The 21,014-nt window shown below is 40.1% G+C and overlaps 1 protein-coding gene across 2 annotated transcripts in view; it reads left to right on the top strand.

Annotated features, from left to right (window-relative positions):
• ARMH4 (armadillo like helical domain containing 4) overlaps nt 1-19,697 on the top strand; it is a 105,574-nt gene extending 85,877 nt beyond the window's left edge. For both annotated transcript variants that reach the window (XM_045822932.1, XM_045822933.1), the window contains exons 6-8: nt 12,261-12,292; nt 18,137-18,271; nt 18,521-19,697. In XM_045822932.1, the coding sequence (XP_045678888.1) occupies nt 12,261-12,292; nt 18,137-18,271; nt 18,521-18,589 (236 nt within the window). In that variant the 3' untranslated portion in view covers nt 18,590-19,697. The remainder of the gene's footprint in view (nt 1-12,260; nt 12,293-18,136; nt 18,272-18,520) is intronic.
• Nucleotides 19,698-21,014: the final 1,317 nt, after the last annotated feature.

Below are 21,014 nucleotides of genomic sequence, written 5' to 3'. Positions count from 1 at the left end.
GTTAGACAATTCACAAAAGTGTTTGCATGGAAATGAGTCTTTGGGATAATCAGATTTTATTTCTAGTCAAATTGATGCTCAGATCTTTGGGATTTAATTATGTCTGCTGAAAAAATACAATTCAATTTCTCTTCCTCTTTTTTTAAATATAACTGCAGTCTTCATTTTAATTCATAAGTACACAAGACTTTATAGATATTTTCTGACACAGTACTTGGCACCTATTAGATACTCAGAAGATGTTGGATTCTTCTTCTAATTGAATGAACACATATCAGATAAGAAATCTAAGTAAGACTTTGTTTCTAGTTCCTCTGCCTCTTGCCTAGTGGTAGACCTTATACATTTTATGAGTACTCCAGAGAAATAATTTAAGTGAAAAATTTTATATTTTGTATTTTGTAATAAAAAGGGACTCTTATTTTCTAGTCATCCAGGCAGGCTGACTTGGGTGTTTGCTCTAACTGGGAGTGTAGCAGGTGGCTCTGTGTGAATGACTGGGTCTTGACTTTCAACTTGTTAATCTATCATTAACCACATTAAAATTTTGGAAGCATCTTTCTTAGAGTTAAGGTGTTCACCACAGTAACTATAGTTCTTTCTGACATCTATTGCAGATGCTTCTGTGTGAACATCAAATGCGGAGTCTGAGGCACAATGAGTTGAGTTTGTCTGGATGGAATATGAATCCCATCCTTTATCCTTTTCCTTTTCTGCGGCACCTCCAGCTTCCAGGAGGGTTCACATAGTACCCCATCTTCTATCACTTAGTGTAATATTTTCGAGATTTATTTATGTTGTAGCAAGTATTGGTATTTCATTCCTTTGATGGCTTAGTAATATTCCTTTGTATGTAATTGTATATATATATATGCCACATTTTTTATCCATTCATTAGTTTTGGACATTTGGATTGTTCTACCTTTTGGGTATTGTGAATAGTTCTGCAATAAACATTAGGGGACAAATATTTGTTTGAGGACCTGCTTTCAATTCTTTTGGGTACATATACCTAAGAGTGGAATTGTGGGGTCACATGGTAATGTTATGTCTAATTTTTTGAGGACTGCCAAATTGTTTTCCACACTGCCTGCACAGTTTACATTTCTACCAGCAATGTATGAGGGTTCTAGTTTCTCCATATCCTTGTGAGCGCTTGTTATTCTCTCTCTATTTTTTTCTCTTATGGCCTTCCTAGTAGATGTGAAGTGGTATCTCACTGTGGCTTTTTAAACTTTTTAAAATTTAATTTAATTGTTTATAATACTTTCTTGATTATGCTATTAGAGTTTTCCCAAACGTCCCACTTTTCTCCCCCTCTACCCAGCACCCCTCACTCCCTCAGGCAATCCTCGATGATTGTTCATGTCCATGGGTCATGCGTGTAAGTTCTTTGGCTACTCCATTTCCTATACTGTACTTCACATTTCTATGGCTATTCTGTAACTACCTATTTGTACTTCTTAATCCCCTCACCTCTTCACCTTTTCCCCTATATACTGCTCCCATCTGGCAGCCATCAAAGTGCTCTCTGTATCCATATTTCCATTTCTGTTCTTCTTGTTTGATCAGTTTATTTTTTGGATTCAATTGTTGACAGGTATGTATTTATTGCCATTTTATTGTTCATAGTTTTGATCTTATTTTTCTTAAATAAGTCTCTTTAACATTTCATATACTAATGGTTTAATGATGATGAACTCCTTTAGTTTTTTTCTTGTCTGGGAAGCTCTTTATCTGCCCTTCCATTCTAAATGATATCTTTGCTAGGTAGAATAATCTTGGCTGTTGGTCCCTGCTCTTCATGACTTTGAATATTTCTTGCCCATCCCTTCTAGCCTGCAAAGTTGCTTTTGAAAAATCAGTTGACAGTCTTGTGGTAATGCCCTTGTAGGTAACTAATTGTTTTCCTCTTGCTGCTTTTAAGATTCTCTACCTTTAACCTTTGGCACTTTAATTATGATATGTCTTGGAGTGGGCCTCTTTGCATCATCTTGTTTGGGACTCTCTGTGCTTCCTGGACTTGCATGTCTATTTCCTTCACCAAATTAGGGAAGTTTTCTTTCATTATTTTTTCAGATAGATTTCCCATTTCTTGTTCTTTCTCTTCTCCTTCTGGCACCACATGATGCAAATATTGGAACTTTTTAAGTTATCCCAGAGGCTGCTTATACTATCCTCATTTTTTTGGATTCTCTTTTCTTCTTGTCCTGATTTGTTTTTTATTCCTTCCTTATGTTCTATATCATTGTTTTGCTTCTCAGCTTTATTCACTCTACTGTTATTTCCCTGTACATTGTTCTTTATTTTAATTAGTGTATCCTTTGTTTCTGACTGGATCTTTTTTATGCTGTTGAGGTCCTTACTAAGTTCCTTCAGCATCCTTATAACCAGTGTTTTGAACTCTGCATCTAATAGATTGTTTATCTCCATTTTGTTTAGCTCTTTTTCTGGAGTTTTGCTCTATTGTTTCATTTGGGCCATGTTTCTTTGTCTCCTCATTTTGGCAGCCTTCCTGTGTTTGTTCCTATATATTAGATAGAGCTGCTATGACTCCCTGCCTTGATATCATGGCCTAACATAGAAGGTGTCCTGTAGGGTCCAGTGTCACAGCCTCTCAGTCACCCAACCTGAGTACTCAAGATGTGACTTTCTTGTGAACTGAGTATACCCTCTTCTTGTAGTTGAGCCTTGGTTGCTGTTGGCAGGTCAATGGGAGAGATTTACTCAGGCAGGAATTGCCTGTGACCACTGACCACCAACCTCCACCTTCCAAGGAAGATCCTGCTATGCAGGGGTCTTCCTGCAAGATGGTAGTGCTCTGACGTGGTCTGTAGTTGTTCACTGGGTGGTGCCTGGGCCCTGGGGTTTTCCAGGTGCTGCAGGCCAAGGTCAGTCTACACCTGTGTTTTGCCTGGGGCCACCCTGACTGAGCTATAGAGCAATCTGAGATGGCTGCTCCTAGTGCTGTGCCTGCGGCCACCTAGCAGGATGTATGGGGGGTATGGGGGTCTCTGAAGCCAGCTGTTTCTTGTTTGAAACAATATAGGAAGTTGTGAAGCATGAGCCTAAACCAGCCATTCATATGGAAAAACTACTGTTAATAGCTGTAAGTTGGGTGGGCTGGAGCCTCAGGGGATCTCTAGGGTAGAGCAAAAGCCAGCTTGATAGAGTCACAGATATGGCACTCATCTGCAGACTTTGTGGCTCTGCACACCTTTCTGTTTGGGAGAAAGCTGTTCCCCAGCTCTTGCCTTGAAGCCAGACACTTTTACTCCTTCCTGTAAGGAAGGAGTATGCTACTGGCCATGTTACTGGCAGGAGTAATGCCAATAAGGCATGCTACTGGTGCCTTTCAAGCTGCTATCCTGATGCTGGAGCTCAGAGGGAGTGAGTCTGAGTAAGTTCATGTGTGGGTTCTTTAAGAGGAACTCCTTGAGACTCCAGAGGTTTCTTTCACCAACTCAATCCCTGCTTGTTTTTGCAGCCAGAAGTTATGGGGACTTATCTTCCTGGCACTGGTACCCTGGGCTAGGGAGCCTGGCGTGGGACTGGGACTGGGACTCCTTGCTCCCCAGATATTCCTCTCAAATTTTTATCCACCACACATAGATATGAGACCAGCCCATTCTGTCTCTTCACCTCTCCTACCAGTCTCCATAGATGTGGTTTCTTTAATTCTGTAGTTGTCAGACTTCCTTTCAACTCAGTTCGTACTGGTTCTGAGTGATGGTTGTTCTATAATTTGGTTGTAATTTGAATGTGGTTGTGCAAGGAGGTGAGACATATTTACCTATGCTGCCATCTTGACTGGAAGCTTCACTATGGTTTTGATGCATTTACCAAATAATTAATGATAATCAGCATCTTTTCATGTGCTGTTGACTATTTGTGTACTTGCTGCCACATGGATGAACCTTTGAAATGGCATGCTAAGTGGAAGAAGCCAGACACAAAAGGTCACATATTGTGCACCTCCGTTTATATAAAATGCCCAGAATAGGTAAGTCTATGGATGCAAAAGCACATTAGTGGGTGCCAGGGGCTAGAGAGAGGGAAGAATAGTGACTGCTTAATGGGTAGAGGGTTTCCTTTTGAGGTGATCAAACATTTTGGAAGGAGATAGAGGTGATGGTTATAAAACATTGTGTGTGCCAGATGTTACTGAATTGTAACTTTAAAGTAGCCATTTTTAGTTTATGTAAATTTTACCTCAACAAATTTAAAAAAAAAAAACAAATCCCTGGTTAGAAGTTGAGTCTACATTTTCAATTCTTGCAGCATGGTGGACTGAGTGTGGATTTCCACCTCCTGTTACAAACAGAGAAACTATGCATAAATTAAAACAAAATTTTAAAATATGCAACTGAGCTTGAAAAGGAAAGCCATTGTTTCTGAAGGTGGCAACTTGAGACCCAACAAGTAGCTTCCTTGGCTGAGGCTGAGATGTCTTCAGGGAACACTGGACCCCATATAGATGCTGGGGTGAGGGGTGGAGTTTAATACTAACATGGGATCAAGAGACATAGCTTTGGGCTGGTTTAGGGCAGGGAGCAGGGACTTTCCTGCATGAGAAGGCAGTCTGGAAAAGCTTCCCCTGTGAGATGGGGTCTAAAAAATACTTCCCGCAAGCCAAGAAACAGCAAGGGAATGTCTTTCTTCCTGGGGCTCTGAGTGGGAGAGAAAAAAGTCATTGAAACCCCAGGCCTGCCTTGATCATAAAGAACCCACAAGTCAGAAATTAACATCCAACCCTGTTCGGGGTGGCAAAACCCTTGGTGGACTCAGCACAAGTGAACACAAAACTGCTGATCTGCAGGGACACTTGTACAGTACAGGGTGCACAGGTTTCTTGGTGAAAAACAACCTTCACTAAAAAATAAGTTCACATAAAAAATCACAGATCACACACAGGAGGGTTAGCATCTCATGAACCTGGCAAGAGAGAAGTTGGTTTGACATGATAAGAATAAGGACATTGAGGCCCTGGCTGGCGTAGCTCAGTGGATTGAGCGCGGGCTGCGAACCAAAGTGTCGCAGGTTCGATTCCCAGTCAGGGTACATGCCTGGGTTGCAGGCCATGACCCCCAGCAACCGCACATTGATGTTTCTCTCTCTATCTCCCTCCCTTCCCTCTCTAAAAATAAATAAATAAAATCTTAAAAAAAAAGAATAAAGACATTGAGACTGGCTCTACTGCCTTAATAGAAAGTTTCCCCATGTAATTGAAAAGCTGCTCCGAGGGAGCACGTGCAAAGTTTGCCTAAATAATTTAAAAGGGGAAAAGGTGGAGACGGAGATTGGTCAGCAGCCGACCTATATTGATGTGGGGAGACATTTAGATTTTCTTCCCCGAGGATCAAGAAGAGCTCAGGGAAACTTTGCTTTGAAGTAATCCATTTAGAGGCAGAAAAGCTCTGCCTTTGAATATTAGCTATGTCACCCAGGTGTTTTTAACCAAAGATTTGCCTGAATTTCTCTTGGGAGTACAGCTATTTGCCCATTATTTAGTACGAGGAGTGGCATATTATGAACTGGTAAAAGGAATTTTGGAAGGAACCCCTGAAAGTGCCATGGACACCACTTTGGGACTCACTCAGCTCTTCACTTCTAGCTGATTTCATCAGTGGGCTGAGCCATGACACCAGGGAAGTGGGTTTCACGTGGATTATGTAGAGTCACATCAGAAGGTTTAGATAAAGGTCATCAGTGAACACGGGACTTCAGGATTACTTGGCCGATAGCCGTCTTCTCTTTACCTCACCCTACAACCAAGCCATGACTTTAATCAGTGGAAGCCCCAAAATTTATATAAATGAGAGGGGTGCACAGCGACCTTGCCTTAAAGCTTAAATGGTCTATAATTTTACCTAAAATTGATAATGGAGGACTACAGGAGGGGCTGATGGACTTTATGGTTGTTGAAGCCTCACATATATCTTGAGATGGCAAATTGTAGATTCAGTGGATCTGGCAAGCAATACACACAAACTTGACTGCACTGGAAGCCTCATGATACTGCAGGGCAGGAAACAGTAAACTTTGTATTAAAAATAAAATCTGAATACCAAACTATTTTATTTTTCACCAATGGGCTGAAAGTTGGGTAGTGCAAATATGCAGAGAGACCTGTGACGGTGAGTTAGGATGGATTTCATGTGTGGAGTTGATGCTGCTGAGTGCAAAACCAAAGGCCAGAAACCTATGCTCAGCAGAATTTTCGAGGATGTCTTAGGTAAGACACAGTGACTTTTTTGTTGCTGTTGTTTTTTTTTTCTCGCCATCAGGTATAGAGAAGGAGCATAGACAAATTGATTTCTCCTCTAGTGGGCAATGTTGGGTCTCATGGTTGTCTTTTTGGGAGAAGTAAGAAACACACACTTCTTCATTTATACACCTTGTATTTCCATATGGTCGAAGTTTATAACAGCCTTCTCATCACTAGAGGTGATAACCGTAGTGTGCATGGTTTATCAGCACGGTTAGCAATAGTGGATGACACTGGCAAGGTGTGCAGTTAATCACAAGATCTGCTATTTGCATCTTGCCAGTAGGTATCTAGCATCATTCTTAGCTTTCAGTTAACTAAAGGCATTCTTAAAATTACTTGAAAGTTGAGGTTAGGGTGTCTGAGCTTTTGGTACCCTTCTCTGTGAGTATCAGTGCAGGGCCTTCAGAATTAATTGCTTCTTAGATGCACGGTTACTGTTCACTTAGCCTTATGCAGAGAAGGAGGTCATTCTATTCATTGGGAACTTGCTGTTCTGTAATTATGTGAAGAGCAAATGCCTGTAGATGGGGTTCCTGTGTGATTTGAAAGCAGGTAAATTTAACATCATTAAAGAATAATCCGTAGTTGGAAAAACTCAAGGTTCTTTAAAAAACATACAGACAATATTTAAAACTTGGTAAGTTTTATTATCTTAAGTGTATTATGTAAGTTGGATAAAAGCTTTGTCTGTTTCTTGGGCTAAGAGAGGCACTTATGGTTAAATAACAAGAAAAAATAAAATAACTGGTCTCCATTTATTTATTAATACTCTAGAAATATTATAATTGAAATTTACATATGCTTTGAGCAAAAGACTATGTTCTGACATTTAATTTTTTATTTAAGTGGAACATACATTTCTCTTTTCACTGATTAAAATAAGAATCAAATTTCCTACATTATTAGAGATAAAATGATGTTGAAAATTTGATTATTAAAGAAACTGTATTTCTAACCTTTTCAAAATTGAATGTGAGCTAAGTGGAATGAGTTATGAAATACATCTTACACAATGCTATGTGGAACATGTATATTCTATAAATTCAGGCAGCCTAACGTCCAGTTAGAATTAACTTACATAAATGGACATGGCATCTGCCTTGAACTTAACCAGCTTACCTGTCTTCCTTGACCCTTCTTTTTGTTTTAAGAGTTTGTTTTAATGTACCAAATAAATAAAATTGGTATGGCAAAGGGTAGGCTTGCCTATATGGTAGCAGAATTAGACTAGTGTCTTAGCTTGGGTTTTCCTTAAAAGCAGACCCTGAATCTGGATTGGCGTGCAAGAAGTTTTTTGGGGGGAGTTGAGCCTGGAAGCATGATGAGGGAATGAGGAAGTGAGAGGAGAGCCAGTGAAGGGGTATTCCTGAGTGGATTATTGCTGGGGAGTCTCTGAGATGCTGCATGGAACACACCTCGAAGGGTGGGGGGAGGATTGGGAGAATTTACCTGGTATGGTGAGCAGAATAATGTTTCCCCCACCCCACAAAGATGTCCATGTCTTAATCTACAGGGCTTGTGAATACATTACCTTACAAAGGGAGAACTTTGTAGATTGCGTTAAGGACCTAGAGATGAGGGAGATTATCACAAGGGTCCTTATGAAAGGGAAGTAGGAGGGTTAGAGTCAGAGAGAAAACACGACAAAGGAAGCAGAGCTTAGAGAGAGAAAAGGTTTGAAGTGCTATGCTGTTGGCTCTAAGTAAAGGGGAAGAGACCCTGCGCTAAGGAATGCAGGCAGCCTCCAGAACCCGGAAAAGGCAAGGAAACAGATTCTCCCAGGGCCTGCAGAAGCAACCAGCCCTGATGACACCTTGACTTTAGTCTGTGAGACTGATTTTGGACTTCTGGCCTTCAGAAATATAAGATACAAAATTGTCTTCTTTTAAGCCATTACATTTGCAATAGCAGCTTCAGGAAACTAATATAACTGCCAACTTGTGGCTCTCGAGATTTGAGGATGGCTTCTAGGGCAGTATTTCCTTGGTGCTTCGGGCCCTGCATGCAGGATGCCCTCAGGCCTCCATGGGAAGGGAGCGGTCTGCGGGGCACCCCTGCAGTGGGCCCGTGGATTTTGCTGTGTCTGAAAAAAAAAGGGCTTGATCAGTGGAAACTGGAAATGTACTCATAAACACTTAGAACTATTGGGTTGATTTGCATCAATAGTCTAGGTTCCTGAGTCCCTCTGACCATTCCTTTCTGTCTCTTCTGCCTGGTATTTAACTGTTGGAGTTCACTGGCATTATGACTTTGGTCTTGTCCAGCCTCACTCTGTGATGATTAATTTTATGTGTGCACTTGACTGGGCCTTGTGCTGCCCACACTGTTAGTCAAACATTATTCTGAGTGGGTGTAAGAGTATTTCTGGATGAGATTAACATTTGGACGAGTAGACTGACTAAAGCAGATTGCCCTCCCTAATGTGAGTGGCCCTCATCCAACCAGTTGAAGGTCTAAATACAGCAAAAAGTCAGACACTCCCGTGAGTAAGGGAGAATTCCTCCTGCCTGACTCATGGGTTTTTATTTCCCACCTCTGAACTTGAAACATCAGTTGTTCCCGAGTCTTGAACCTGCAGCTTTTGGGCTACAGCTACCCTCCATCAATATGTGGCAATTCCTAAACATTGGTTTTCAGCCTGAGTTTCTCCATATCCATTTTTTTTAATCCTCACCTAAGGATATGTTTATTGATTTTGAAAGAGGGAGAGAGGGAACCATTGATCACTTGCCTCCTCTATGTGCCTCAACTGGGGATTGAACCCTCACCCTAGGTATGCGCCCTGACTGAGGTCAAACCCATGACCTTTTGATGTATGGGATGATGCTCCAACAAACTAAGCTTCCTGGCCAGGGCTCTATATCCAAATTTTTAACTGCCAACAGACACATCCAAGTGAATATTGCACAAATATTTTAAATTCCATGTATTCAGAGTAAACCTCATTATTATCCCTCTAGGTATTTGCTCCTGCCTCTGTGTTCTGTCTTTTTTATAGTGTCACCATGTACTGCAATCCCATACACAATATCTTCAGTATTGCTCATTCTGTGTTTTAAATTTCACCTTAGGATTTCTGCCACTTAGGGCTATTGTTGCCTAATGGAAAGCAACCCTGGCACATACAACTGAGTCAACGAAAATCCTTGAGCTAAGATGGAACTAAAAGATCTAGTTTATTTGTCCACACACACACACACAGAGGGAGGGTGGGAGGAAAGAAAGATACATATGCAGAGAACAACAGAACCATACAAATACACCACAGAGTCTGGGAGAAAGAGTAAAAAAGGGAGAAAAAGAAAGAGAGACACACACCCTTATCCTACCATCTACAAGTAGTCAGCTGGCCCCAGCTCACCTCCTCCAGGGTCCACATGCCTGTTCTCACCTCTTTTGTTTTGCTCCTTATATGATACCCAGACTATTCCCTAACTCCAAACATCTTGCTTCAGAGTCTGGGGTTCTGCTTTGTGTTCCAGTAAGTAGCTTTTCTGCTCCATCTCTCATTCTCTTGGTGTCTACACTGCTGTTTGTCGTCTACTTCCCACAGACCTGGTGGCCTAAGCTACTCATATTCATATTCATATTCATATTCATATTCATATTCACCTGCCCATTCATTAGATCCCCGTACCTTCTACTGACACAGTGTAGTGCAGAATGTCTGGCCAACACAATATATATATATTTGTTGAACTGAATGAATGAATTGGAAGCATTCTCTTGCTTGAATTTAAGTTTATGCCATGGGCTTAGTTGAAACATGTTAACACAATACTCAAATTTCACTTGTCCATCTTTCTCCCCTCCTGTCCCAGATTTCTTGTTTTTGTTTTTTAGTTTCTCCACACCAAGTACTGTACTGGACACTTTGCACATACTATTTATAATCTTCACAACAATCTGTAAGACAGGTTTTACCATCTTCATTTCACATATGAGGAAACAGTGTCCAAGAGCCTTGCTAATTTCTCCAAAGCCAACAAATCAGGGGTTGACTTCACTTCTTCATGGAACTGTTCTTAGAATCACTAATCTTTGGCTTCATTCTTGAGGTTCCTGCACTTTCCTCTTCTGCCCTTCCCATGACTCTGATCTTATTCTGTTTGATCATCGCTGTCTTTGCCTGCATACCAGTTGAGACAGGAGTGATGAGGGAAGGGCAAACTTGAGAGGTCTTGTCAAGGTCTTGACATGAGAGATGGAAGCTGTGGACTCAAGGAAATAGAAGAGCCAGAGATTGTTCCACATTTTCAACCTGAGAGCAGAAGAGTGGTGGTGTAACACACACGGAGGAAGCTGGAAAGTCTTCTTCCTGTAGGTCACTAAATCAGGTAATGGTTGGAGTTCCAGTGACTCATTATGTCCTCGTTAACCATGGGCAAGTCTCTTAGTTTCTCTGAATCTCAGTTTCTTCATCTTTTTCCTGAGCATCATCTTACTTGACTCTCATGTTTGTTGTTGGTTTGCTAATCAATTGGTGCAATGCAGGTGAACGTGCTTTGTAAGGAAGCAAGGCTGTACGCATGTGTTAGCCATCATCGCTCTCATCTGGTATAAGATTACTAAAGTCAAATTGCAAATGGAGACACCGATTTTGCATAAAGCATATGAATGCCAGGGGTCAGCAGACTGGCCCATGGTCCAAATCTGGCCTGCTGCCTGTTCTTGTATGGCCTATTAGCAAAGAATGTTTTTTATGTTTTAATGTGGTTGAAAAAAATCAAAAGGAAAAAATTTGTGACAGGCAAAAATTACTTGAAATTCAGTGTCATTGTCCATAAATAAAGTTTGTTGGAACATGGTCGAACCCACTTATTTATGTCCTGCCTGTGGCTGCCTTCTCACTGCAGCAGCCGAGTTGTGACAGAGATTGTATGGCCTGCAAAGCCCAAAATATTTTCGGCTCTTTCTAAGAAAAGCATGCCAAGCCCTGGCCTACGCCTTTGAGGAGCCATTTTTGGGTCTGCCAGGCTGTGTCCTGCCTTCCTATCTGTTGAAGTTCCTGGAAAGGAAAGGAAATTTAAGAAAATCTTGAGAGGTTTTTTTTTTAAACAAATTAATTTTGTTTGACAATAAATGTAAAATGAGGATGTATTTGTCTATTTTCTCATTTTTGATGCTTTTAAAAATGAATTTTCATTCAGTTTTATAACTTTAAAAGTCAGGTAAGAATAAAAAGGCCCACCCCTAGCTTCAGACCACCCTTTACATGGCCATTCTAATGCAGGTTTTCATTTGATTGGTGCTTCCTTCTATTCTTGGCACACATATTTCCAAATGGGCATAATAATGGTCTATGAACTATTTCACAGCTGATGTAGTCCTTTCCAGTTGCCTTTTATGAATATTACTTAATTATTGCTTTTATTTTTTTCATAGTGGTTATATTGTGATGGAATGGCACACTTTCCATTGAGCTACATAGATTTCAGAAGTACTTCCTGTTCTCTTGCCTTTGGTCAACTTTTTCTTCAAGTGTGAAAGCAGATGCTTTTCTTTGGAGCCAGTGCTGAGCGGCCCTGGCCTGCCCATTGCCACTTCCTGCCTTACTCCGCTCTGACATTGATTCAAGTGCAGAATTCTCATTGAGCTTAAAACCTGAGAGCCAGCAGTACAGCTCAGGAGAAAATGTCAGATAAGAAATGAACTTGATATTTTAAAGGTGGTTTCCTCCCTCCTTCCCCAGCCCTCAGCACAAGGCTTTTAATAACAATATAAAGTACATTTAGCAAACCAAAATATTCTCTGTTCCTCTAAAAAAATATGAAGGGTATGTTTGTGCTCTCTGTCTAATTTTTTAAAAATAAATGAGAATTAAAAATAAGACTATTCTGTCATTATCTGAATACTGTTGACCCTTTAACTGTATTTCATGCAATATGTATCAAATTAACTTAATACCATGAAATATGTTATCGAATTAACACAATGAAACATAAGTAAAATGATGGCTATTTACATTTTATTCTCTTATTTTTCCTAGTGAGAAGCTGGATGGAAAAACTAAAAGACAAGGTAAGAGAAATATCTTCTTCCTTCGGATTTACCTTATAGGGCATGGCTCTGGCAAATACAAGATCTTCAGAATAATGGAGCTTTAATTCATTATTCTGATTTTGGTAATCTATGCAAAGATTCAGGACCCAGCAGGAAAGGTGTTCCCTTTAAGTTCCTTCTTGTATAACACTCTTTGGAGCACCATTCCTTCTTAAGGCAACATCTGATGATTAAGCATAACAAACGTTGCCTTAAGAATGAATGGTGATTCCAGAAAGCATTGGAAAGGACATAGAAAAGGCCCGCTAATCTATTTATCTGCTCCATGATGTCTTTGTTAGAAAAGCCAAAATGCTGAAGAAGCCCAAGTTTGAATTGGAAAAATTCCTGGAGCTTCATGGTGAAGGTAGCAGTTCTGGAAAAAGCTACTGGGGGTGAGACAGGTGCTAAAATTGAACAAGCGGATGCATGTGAGCCCCCACATGCATCAGTTCAAGAATCTGTTTAAAATTCAGACACTTAATGATGACAAATAAAAAATCCTATCTATGATTTAAAAAAAGGAAAATAAATGATGCTCCAAAGAGTTAGTGTCATACAAGAAGTATGCTCATGTTAATCATGTCCTTGACATATCAAAGTGGAGCTTCTTCCAGGGAATTTCAGAATTTTAATCGCATTCTATTGGGCATTTCTTGTCCTGACGCAAGGCTCTTTTAAGCCTGATCTTCCCGTATAAGGATGAAATACCTTGGATTTTGGAAGGCATTGATTCTTCTGACCCATGGGTGGACTTGATTTAAGAATAAAAGTTAGAGATGGAACGGGCACCTTTAAACTGTGGTGGGAGAAGGGATGAAAACACCTGGACACCCGAGCTTTAGACCCAGTGTTATGTAGCTTATCACGGGGCCCCTGCTTACTGAGTGCTAGTGAGCTGACCTGCCTGGAGTGGCCTACTATAGAAAAATACTTTCCTCTCTTGCTTTAATTCTGCCATGTACTTAGTGATTGACAATATTAACTTTCAGGTTCATATTTTTCATTTTCTTTTGATTTTCAGCAGTGTCCAAGTTTTCATTTTTGGTTACTTTGTAATTTTAAATTGGAATTACTCACAAAAATATTGATGGCATTTTTGAATTCCTTGCTGAAGCCTGTGTCAGATTCCATTACTAGAACCCAGCTCAGATTTAACTGAGGGTTTAGTTAAATGAAAATCCTTTCAACTGCCAGACATTGAGTTCCTTCAGATTCACCTGTCTTAAAATATACTCCTGTTCATGGTAGTCCATATATTTTTTATTTGGGGGGGTCAATTTTCTCCTTATTTTAATGATGAATATAATATTTTGCTATAGCTCAATGTTAAAGAATGAAGGAGAAGATCTAATTGTGATTACCCTTAAATTATGTCCAATCTTCTCACTATTATTTTTCTGCTTCTCAGTAAAATTTAGCAAATACAGTTTTGGAGAATGAGACTATTTGTGTTTATAAGTATTAGAAGCACAATAGGAATGTTGAAAAATATTCTAAAGCCTCCTGAGGTTAGTAGAGTCCACTTTGCTGCCTGTACTAAAGGGCCCAGCTGTCTAAAGGAGGTCCGATCAGATGGGCTGAACCAAGACTTGGGGGGAAGAAAAGCTCAAAAGTTTAGAGGTGGATATATTTGCATTGGTAATGCTTCTCGGTATTATTCAGGGAAAAATATGATGCAATGAGAAGCAAACAGGCTCTGGCAGTTTAATTTAAGAATCCATATGTCATTGTTTCTATAGAAAATATTCTGAGTTATAAGAATGGACAAAAAATAGACTTAAAAACAAGTTTTGCCATGTTTGAAGTTGAATATTGCAAAATTTCTTACCTGTGTGTGTGTGTGTGTGTGTGTGTGTGTGTGTGTGTGTATCTCTGGCACTTCATTAAAAAAACCTGTGCAGGTTTAGAGGAGAATTATACTTTCTATTCCTGTGTACTTCTGTCTTATCTTATATGTGCACTTTAGTTTTCTGGATTATTTTGAAAAATTTCAGCCCTCTATTCATTTTCTTTCAAAGTGTGTTTTCAGCTATGTCTTAATTTTTAAAAACTGGAGGAAAAATTGTTGAGACCCACCACAGTTGACTTATTTAATGTCTTATGTCTTCGTATTTTGACTCTTTTTGGAGGGACTCACTCTAACCTTTCCCCTATCTCTCCTCTCCCATGAGTGAAATATTATATTTGATACATACATTCATGTGTGTATACATACATATAATATGTATATCTTCTTCCTTCCTCTATTTAGCTAGTTATCACCTATAAAAGTCTTGTTAGTCATTATCTTCAGAAACTATTTGAGAACAAAACTATTTTGTTTTTGATGAAAGTCACAGAATAGCTTAGAAATGAAAACTAAACTACATATTTAACTGCCTCTTCAGCCACCCCAGGACTAAACTTCTCGGTTTAGCTTCATTTAATCATTCCCATTATTGGTTTCCCTGTTAGTTAGCTGGTATCTAGACAGTTTTATGTTTTTAAAAGTTCTGAATTATTTCTTTTGTTGTTATTATTTAGTTTTTCTGCATTAATTATGAATAAGATCATCTGTGAGTGACAGACAACCCCTAATGACAATGGCTTAACCCAGGTAGAAGTTTGTATATTATTTATGAGCCTGGAGGTAGCAGGCAAGGGTTAATGGGGAGCAACACTGTGAAGGCTCAGGCTCCTTCTATTTGATGCTCCGCCATCTGTGACCTTCGTTTTCAAGGTCACTTCATGGTCCTGAATGACAGTTTCGACTTAGCTAGGTCCATATTCTAGCCAGAAGGAAGGAGGAAAAGGGAAAGTTAAGACATGCCTAAAAGGGAGGATAAAGGTACTCTGTCATTCTTAGAGGGCAGGGCAGAGTAAAGGCCCTCCTCTTCTCTTAAACAGCATGTCCTGGAAGTAACACATGCCAATTATGTGCCATTTCTTTAGTGAGATTTAATCACACGATCATACCCTACTGCACGAAGGCAGGACGATGTCATTGTTATTCTGTACCCGGCTCAGAAGGGAAGTTCTATTGCTCTAGAAGGAGGGACAAATGGATATTGATGGACAGCTCCTATCCTCTTTCCATCATTAACTTTCATCTTGGTTAATGTCCAAGTTAGTGGTGCTTGTTAAGCAAATTCTAACTTGGCTACCTATTGATATATTTTTCAACATCTAAATTGCTTCCCAATTTAGTTTTTACAAAACTGAAGATGTGTACACATTTTAGTTATGCAGTCAAGACCAGCTCTGTTGTTATCGCCAAGATCATCCATTCTATTTCTTCTAGCTTTTAGGAAATTATCCAGAAAATGGAAGCCCCAGACTAGACTCCATAGCAGTGATTCTGATGTGTGGTCTGGATCGGCAACATCAGCATCACCTGGAAGCTTGTTGGAAATGCAAGACTTCAGGTCCCACTGAGTCAGAAACTCTGGGAATGGAGCCCAACAATCTGTGTTTTAACAAGTCCTGAAGGTGATCCTGAGGCATACTCAAGTTTGAGAACCACTGTTGCAGAGAACTCACGAGAGCACTGTCTAAATTTAGCAGACTCCAGCCAGTACAGCGTATCACTTGGTTTTCTTAATAGCTTTTTTGAAAACAGATGTTTCTGAATAAATACATCATTCTAAGGAAGGACACCGTTCTCCTAAATGTAAAACAAAACAAAAAACAAACACAAACCAACTATATCTAGTACTATTTTGGCTTACAATCTATTAAACAAATTTAAGACTGTTTATTTGGAAATAATTTCAAATTTACAGAAAAGTTACAAGAACAAGACTATTCCAAAGAATCCTTACACTTTTACTCCGATGTGCTTGTGTTTAACATTTTGCCTCATTTGCTTTATCATTTGTTGGCACTGTCTCCCACCTCTGACTCTTTTTCTGAACCATTTGAAGAAAACGTGCATGCACCCTGGTGCTTTGGGGAGCATTCTGGTAGCAAACATGGTACAGTTATCAGCTGAGTACAGTTAACATTAATGAAGTACTTGTATCTAATCCGGCATCCATATTTCAGTTTCTCCAATAAACCTGAAGTGTTCTTTATAAAAGAAAGTTTTCTCCTCTAGTCAGAATTTAGTCTAAGGTCATGTCACACATTTAGTTGTCATTATTCTTTATTTTTCTTTAATCTGAAACATATTTTTCTATAGTCATCTTTTGTCTTTCATGGCACTGACTGACATGTTTTAAGAATATAGTTACAAAGTTTTGTAAGCCTTAAGTATTAAGTAGATCAAGAAGAACTTTAGAAAAAGTTTGGGTCCATGCAAAGCATAGTGATTTGTTGAATAATGACTGGGCTTTGTTTCTCTAGGAAAAACCACTCAGTATGTTGGTGAACAATGCCATTGTTCCCAAATTAATGGAAACATTTCTATACTCTGCCCTAACTCCAGACTCTGACAGGCAGAACCCGTGAGGGAGCCAGCTATGCAGAAGAAGGTGCACTTCTGTAAGGTCTCGTCTGTTCCTTTCATTGACTTCTAAAAATGTTGGGAAAGCGTCACAGGCTGCATATTTCAGCACTTTTTAGAAAACTTTTGTTCTCTTTCCCTCTCTGTTCTTGGCTTATTCTGAAAGATACCAGAAATCGTGCTACATTAGAAATTTGAGAATAGCCAAATAAATGAATAGACTCATAGTTCCCCATTAAAATAATGCCTATCTAAAGTATGCATTACAGCTTCAAATTTTTAATTGTTTATGTATTTTGTCTGGGTAGGCTTCAAGAAAGGGCCTTCTCAGACAGCAAACCAGTGTCAGGTTCCCCCAGGAAAGGGAACTGGCTAGGACATACTCCTTTTGCCCTTAGGTGTCTTATTGGCCAAGATGCAGGGAGAACCCTTCATGTGATGGCCTTATCTTGAGCTTGGTTATGTCCAGAGCTACTTACCCAAGGCCAGGGGTGTGTGGAGATCATGTTGCTTGGACCGAGGTATCCATAGTAACACCTCGGGGACATGGAGACATGTATGGGCTTGATACCTCCATGCACTTCTGGAGGTACAAATGTTATTGGCAGTGATCTTTATGCCCTTCTCTGCCACTTCATTTCTTTGGAGCTGGGGACACTCAGAATTCCCCCCAACCCCAACTTTGGTCTTGGGCAGATTGTCCCTTTCATATAAATTAATTCATCTACTGTATATACACAGTTTCTCCTCATCCTTGTCTTCTTGTGCTGCAACATCTAACATCCTTCCTCTTTCCTTTCCAGGTCCTTCTCTTCCCTGTTGTTTCCAGAAACCCTTACCTTTCACTAGCTTACAAGCACATCCCTCTTTCCCTTCTTACTGCAGTGCCGCTAAGATTGTGCAGAGCAGACCACCAGCGTCAAGGCTCTCCTCTTGCTTGCAAGAAACACAGTATTCCAGAAGGCACTTCACCCCATCCCCCGCCTCACCCTGGAGCTTGACTCAGGCCGACACTTCCAATTGATAGTATTTTAATAGTCCTGGCATTGTGCAAAGCTTACTTCATCAATCTTTAATACAAATTATATTTCTGTCATCCAAACCTGATGTTGACAAATGTGCATAATGAAATGGCTGGAGGTGCCACTAGGTCTGGGTGATTTATGGTAATGCTTCTAAGTATTGGAAATATCCCAAAATAGTCATCATGCCTCTCTCTCTTTGCCTTCTCCCCCAACAAAGTAACTTTATCCTAAATGCTGTTTTATTTTATAATGAAGCAGATGGGAGAATTCACAGTGTCTAAAAACCTGCTGCCATCCAGCAGAAGTGAGGAACCCAGGGTGGTGGTCTGTCTAGAGCCCTAATGCAAGTTTCCTGTTTCCTGTTCTCTGCAGGCTGGCTATATGTCTGGGATGCTGGTGCCTGTCGGGGTGGGGATAGCAGGAGCCTTGTTCATCCTGGGAGCGCTCTACAGCCTTAAGGTGATGAATCGCAGAAGGAGAAATGGCTTCAAAAGGCACAAAAGAAAGGTATGGAACAAACAACTGCAAAACCTCCTCGCTTGCAGAACATTCTTTGCTTTTCTAATTTGCTTATTAAAACACACGAGGCTTAATGATGCGTGAACGGTCTGGCTGTGCCCAGTGGTTTGGGATTAGCTGCGCTAGCTGCTGCCCTGGCTTTGTTCACTCATCAGTGTGTCTTCTAAAGGGGGCCTGTTCCTCCTCTTCACTCTATAGCAGAAGGAGTTTTAATGCTTTTCTGTTTTCTTTCTCCAGCAGAGAGAATTCAACAGCATGCAAGACCGAGTAATGCTCTTAGCTGACAGCTCTGAAGATGAGTTTTGAATTGGACTGGAATTCAATTGGGATAGTCAACCATGTTATTATTTTATTTTTTATTTGGGGGATAAAAAAGAACAACATCCTGCCACATCACTGCTGTCAGGCCATCCGTCTCCTCATCTGCTGGGTCGTAGGTTTTTCTCGCACTGAGCAGAAAAGGCATGCTGTATACTCAATGTAATATGCAGTGTTTGTTTTAATTCTGTAGTGAATATTCCACAACCACAGGCTCCAGCTCATAAATATGCAGCATATGTGTTGTTTGGTAGGAGTTGCTAGGGTAGGTAGAGTAAATATTTTGTATTTTTCCACAGTGTCTTTTCCTTGGTTTGGATTACCTGCGCTAAGTGTCGCTGTTATTGCTACCAAGGCATGCTTATCTTTGAAATAGAAATTTAACAAAGAATAACTTGTTATGACTGCACTCTACCTATTGAAGCCATAGGCTTGTGGGCCATGGTACGTATCCCATTTGCATCAAAACTAGCAGCAACTTGGAATGAAACCTTTTTTTGTCAAGAAAATCTTTCAGCGATGAGGATTATATGTAGATTTGTATGTATCTTGCATTATGTGTTTCAGTCTCCCAGTTTTATTATTTCTCTCTTTCTGGTTTATTTTCTTCTTGGAAAGGAAAAAAAAATGCACCTGAAGTAATACATTAAATTGACTCTCAGTCTTAACGTACGCTTGCTTTTTTAAGTGGTGTGACTGAGCCCAACAGAACTATCAACAGATTCTTCCTTGTTTATCACTGAGGTGCACTTTTTGTGCAGCATTGGACTTTGTCAAGAAGAAATGAGGGAGAAATCAGGAAGAACACGAGGGTGGGGGAGCCCCCAGAGCACTTGTCTCCGCCATTGGGCTCCGCGCTTGTACGGCCCCCGTCCTGAATGACACAGAGCGCTGCTTGTCTATACCTGCGGTCTTGGCTGTAGAATGATTGGGCTGTTATCGGTCCGTATTTGACTTTATTATGAAAACAGACATTTTCTGGTAGAAGCATGGTCAGTGGCCAGAATCTCGGCATACAACAAAGCTTATGAAAAACCAGCCTCTGTCAAGGTATTACACTTCAGGATGTGGGACTCTGTTAGATCATTTTTTATTCCCCTTGCCATGTGATTCCTTACCCTATCTTTTGAATCTGGGTATTTGGGACTTTTAGTAAGCCAAGTTTTGGTAAAGAGTAGGCTCATTTCTGTGAAAATATAAAGGTCGCTAACAGCACTGTCCATAGTGCTTTCCACTATGGAGGACTTGTTCACATTTATTAGAGCCCATTCTACCCCATTTAAGGTAAGTTGCACAGTTACTCCTCACAGCTACTGTGCAAGGTGGGGTACATATTTTTATTCCTCCATTCCACTGAAGACAGAGCTGAAGCAGAGGAATGCAATAATTATGCAGGGTTATATTCAGGAAGAATCAGGACTAGAACCCAGTTGGACTCAAAACGATGCACCCCTATCTTCCGTTCCGAAAGTCCCTTTCCACATGTTTGGGAGGGAGCAGTGACATTTTAGAGTCCTTCTTTAAAACCAGGGATCCAAGGAAATGGCTGCGTGGTCAAGGAGCACTTCACACGAGAATCTGCCTTTGTTAAGTGAGCGAAGCCTTACTAGTTTCTCTCTTACCCACAAAAGTGCTCTCCTTTCTCAGCCCAGCTATTTCTTTTATAGTTACATGCATTTAAGTATCACCTCTAGGGAACTAATAGATAAATCTTTCCAGAAACGTCTCTTGAATGACAGCTGGCTTACAAGAATGATTTCATCAAATAATTTAAAGTCTTTTTGCTAAAAGATATGAGCAAATGTATGGAATTGATCAAAAGAAATGAAAACCTCTGTGCAGTCAAGTAGAAATTAGAAGTTGACACAAAAGCTCAAGGTCAGGTTTAAAAATAGAACCCAGGACCATGGCACACTAGTAATCTGTAATTTCATGAGTAGCGACATCCTCATACTGCATAAGGTATGTTTTCCTTTTCTAAGAGCAGCCCTTTGCTGTACTAAATTTAGGAGGAGGCAAGTAAGATGTGACATCATGGTCATTTATTCTTGACAAGCTGTTTATAGGGGACACAGTATAGGCCACTTCATTTAGCAGGACATTGGTGATATTAATGCCCCAGGCTACTCTTACTCTGCAATCTTAACTAGATCATGCCTAGGTTGAACCTCAAACTCTAGTATAATAAAGTCACAAATAATATATTTTAATTTTTTCAGAGGGCTATGGGATGACATGTATGTGCATTTAGGCCTAAGTGGAAATGTCTCTGCAGTCCTTTTGGGGACAAGTGACAGTTTAAAGAAGAGTTTACTTAGAGCACAGATTTCTGTGTACACCTTTTTAAGCATCTTCATTGAATGGAAGATTCTGTGGATGGTTCAACTGGTTTGTTTATTCTGGCCATTTTCTT

The sequence above is a fragment of the Phyllostomus hastatus genome, unplaced genomic scaffold, assembly GCF_019186645.2.
Source record: "Phyllostomus hastatus isolate PE091 unplaced genomic scaffold, TTU_PhHast_1.1 phas_scaffold_501, whole genome shotgun sequence".
Lineage (NCBI taxonomy): Eukaryota > Metazoa > Chordata > Mammalia > Chiroptera > Phyllostomidae > Phyllostomus > Phyllostomus hastatus.
The sequence above is the reverse complement of the archived record's forward strand: the minus strand, read 5'-3'. Positions and strand labels throughout refer to the sequence as shown.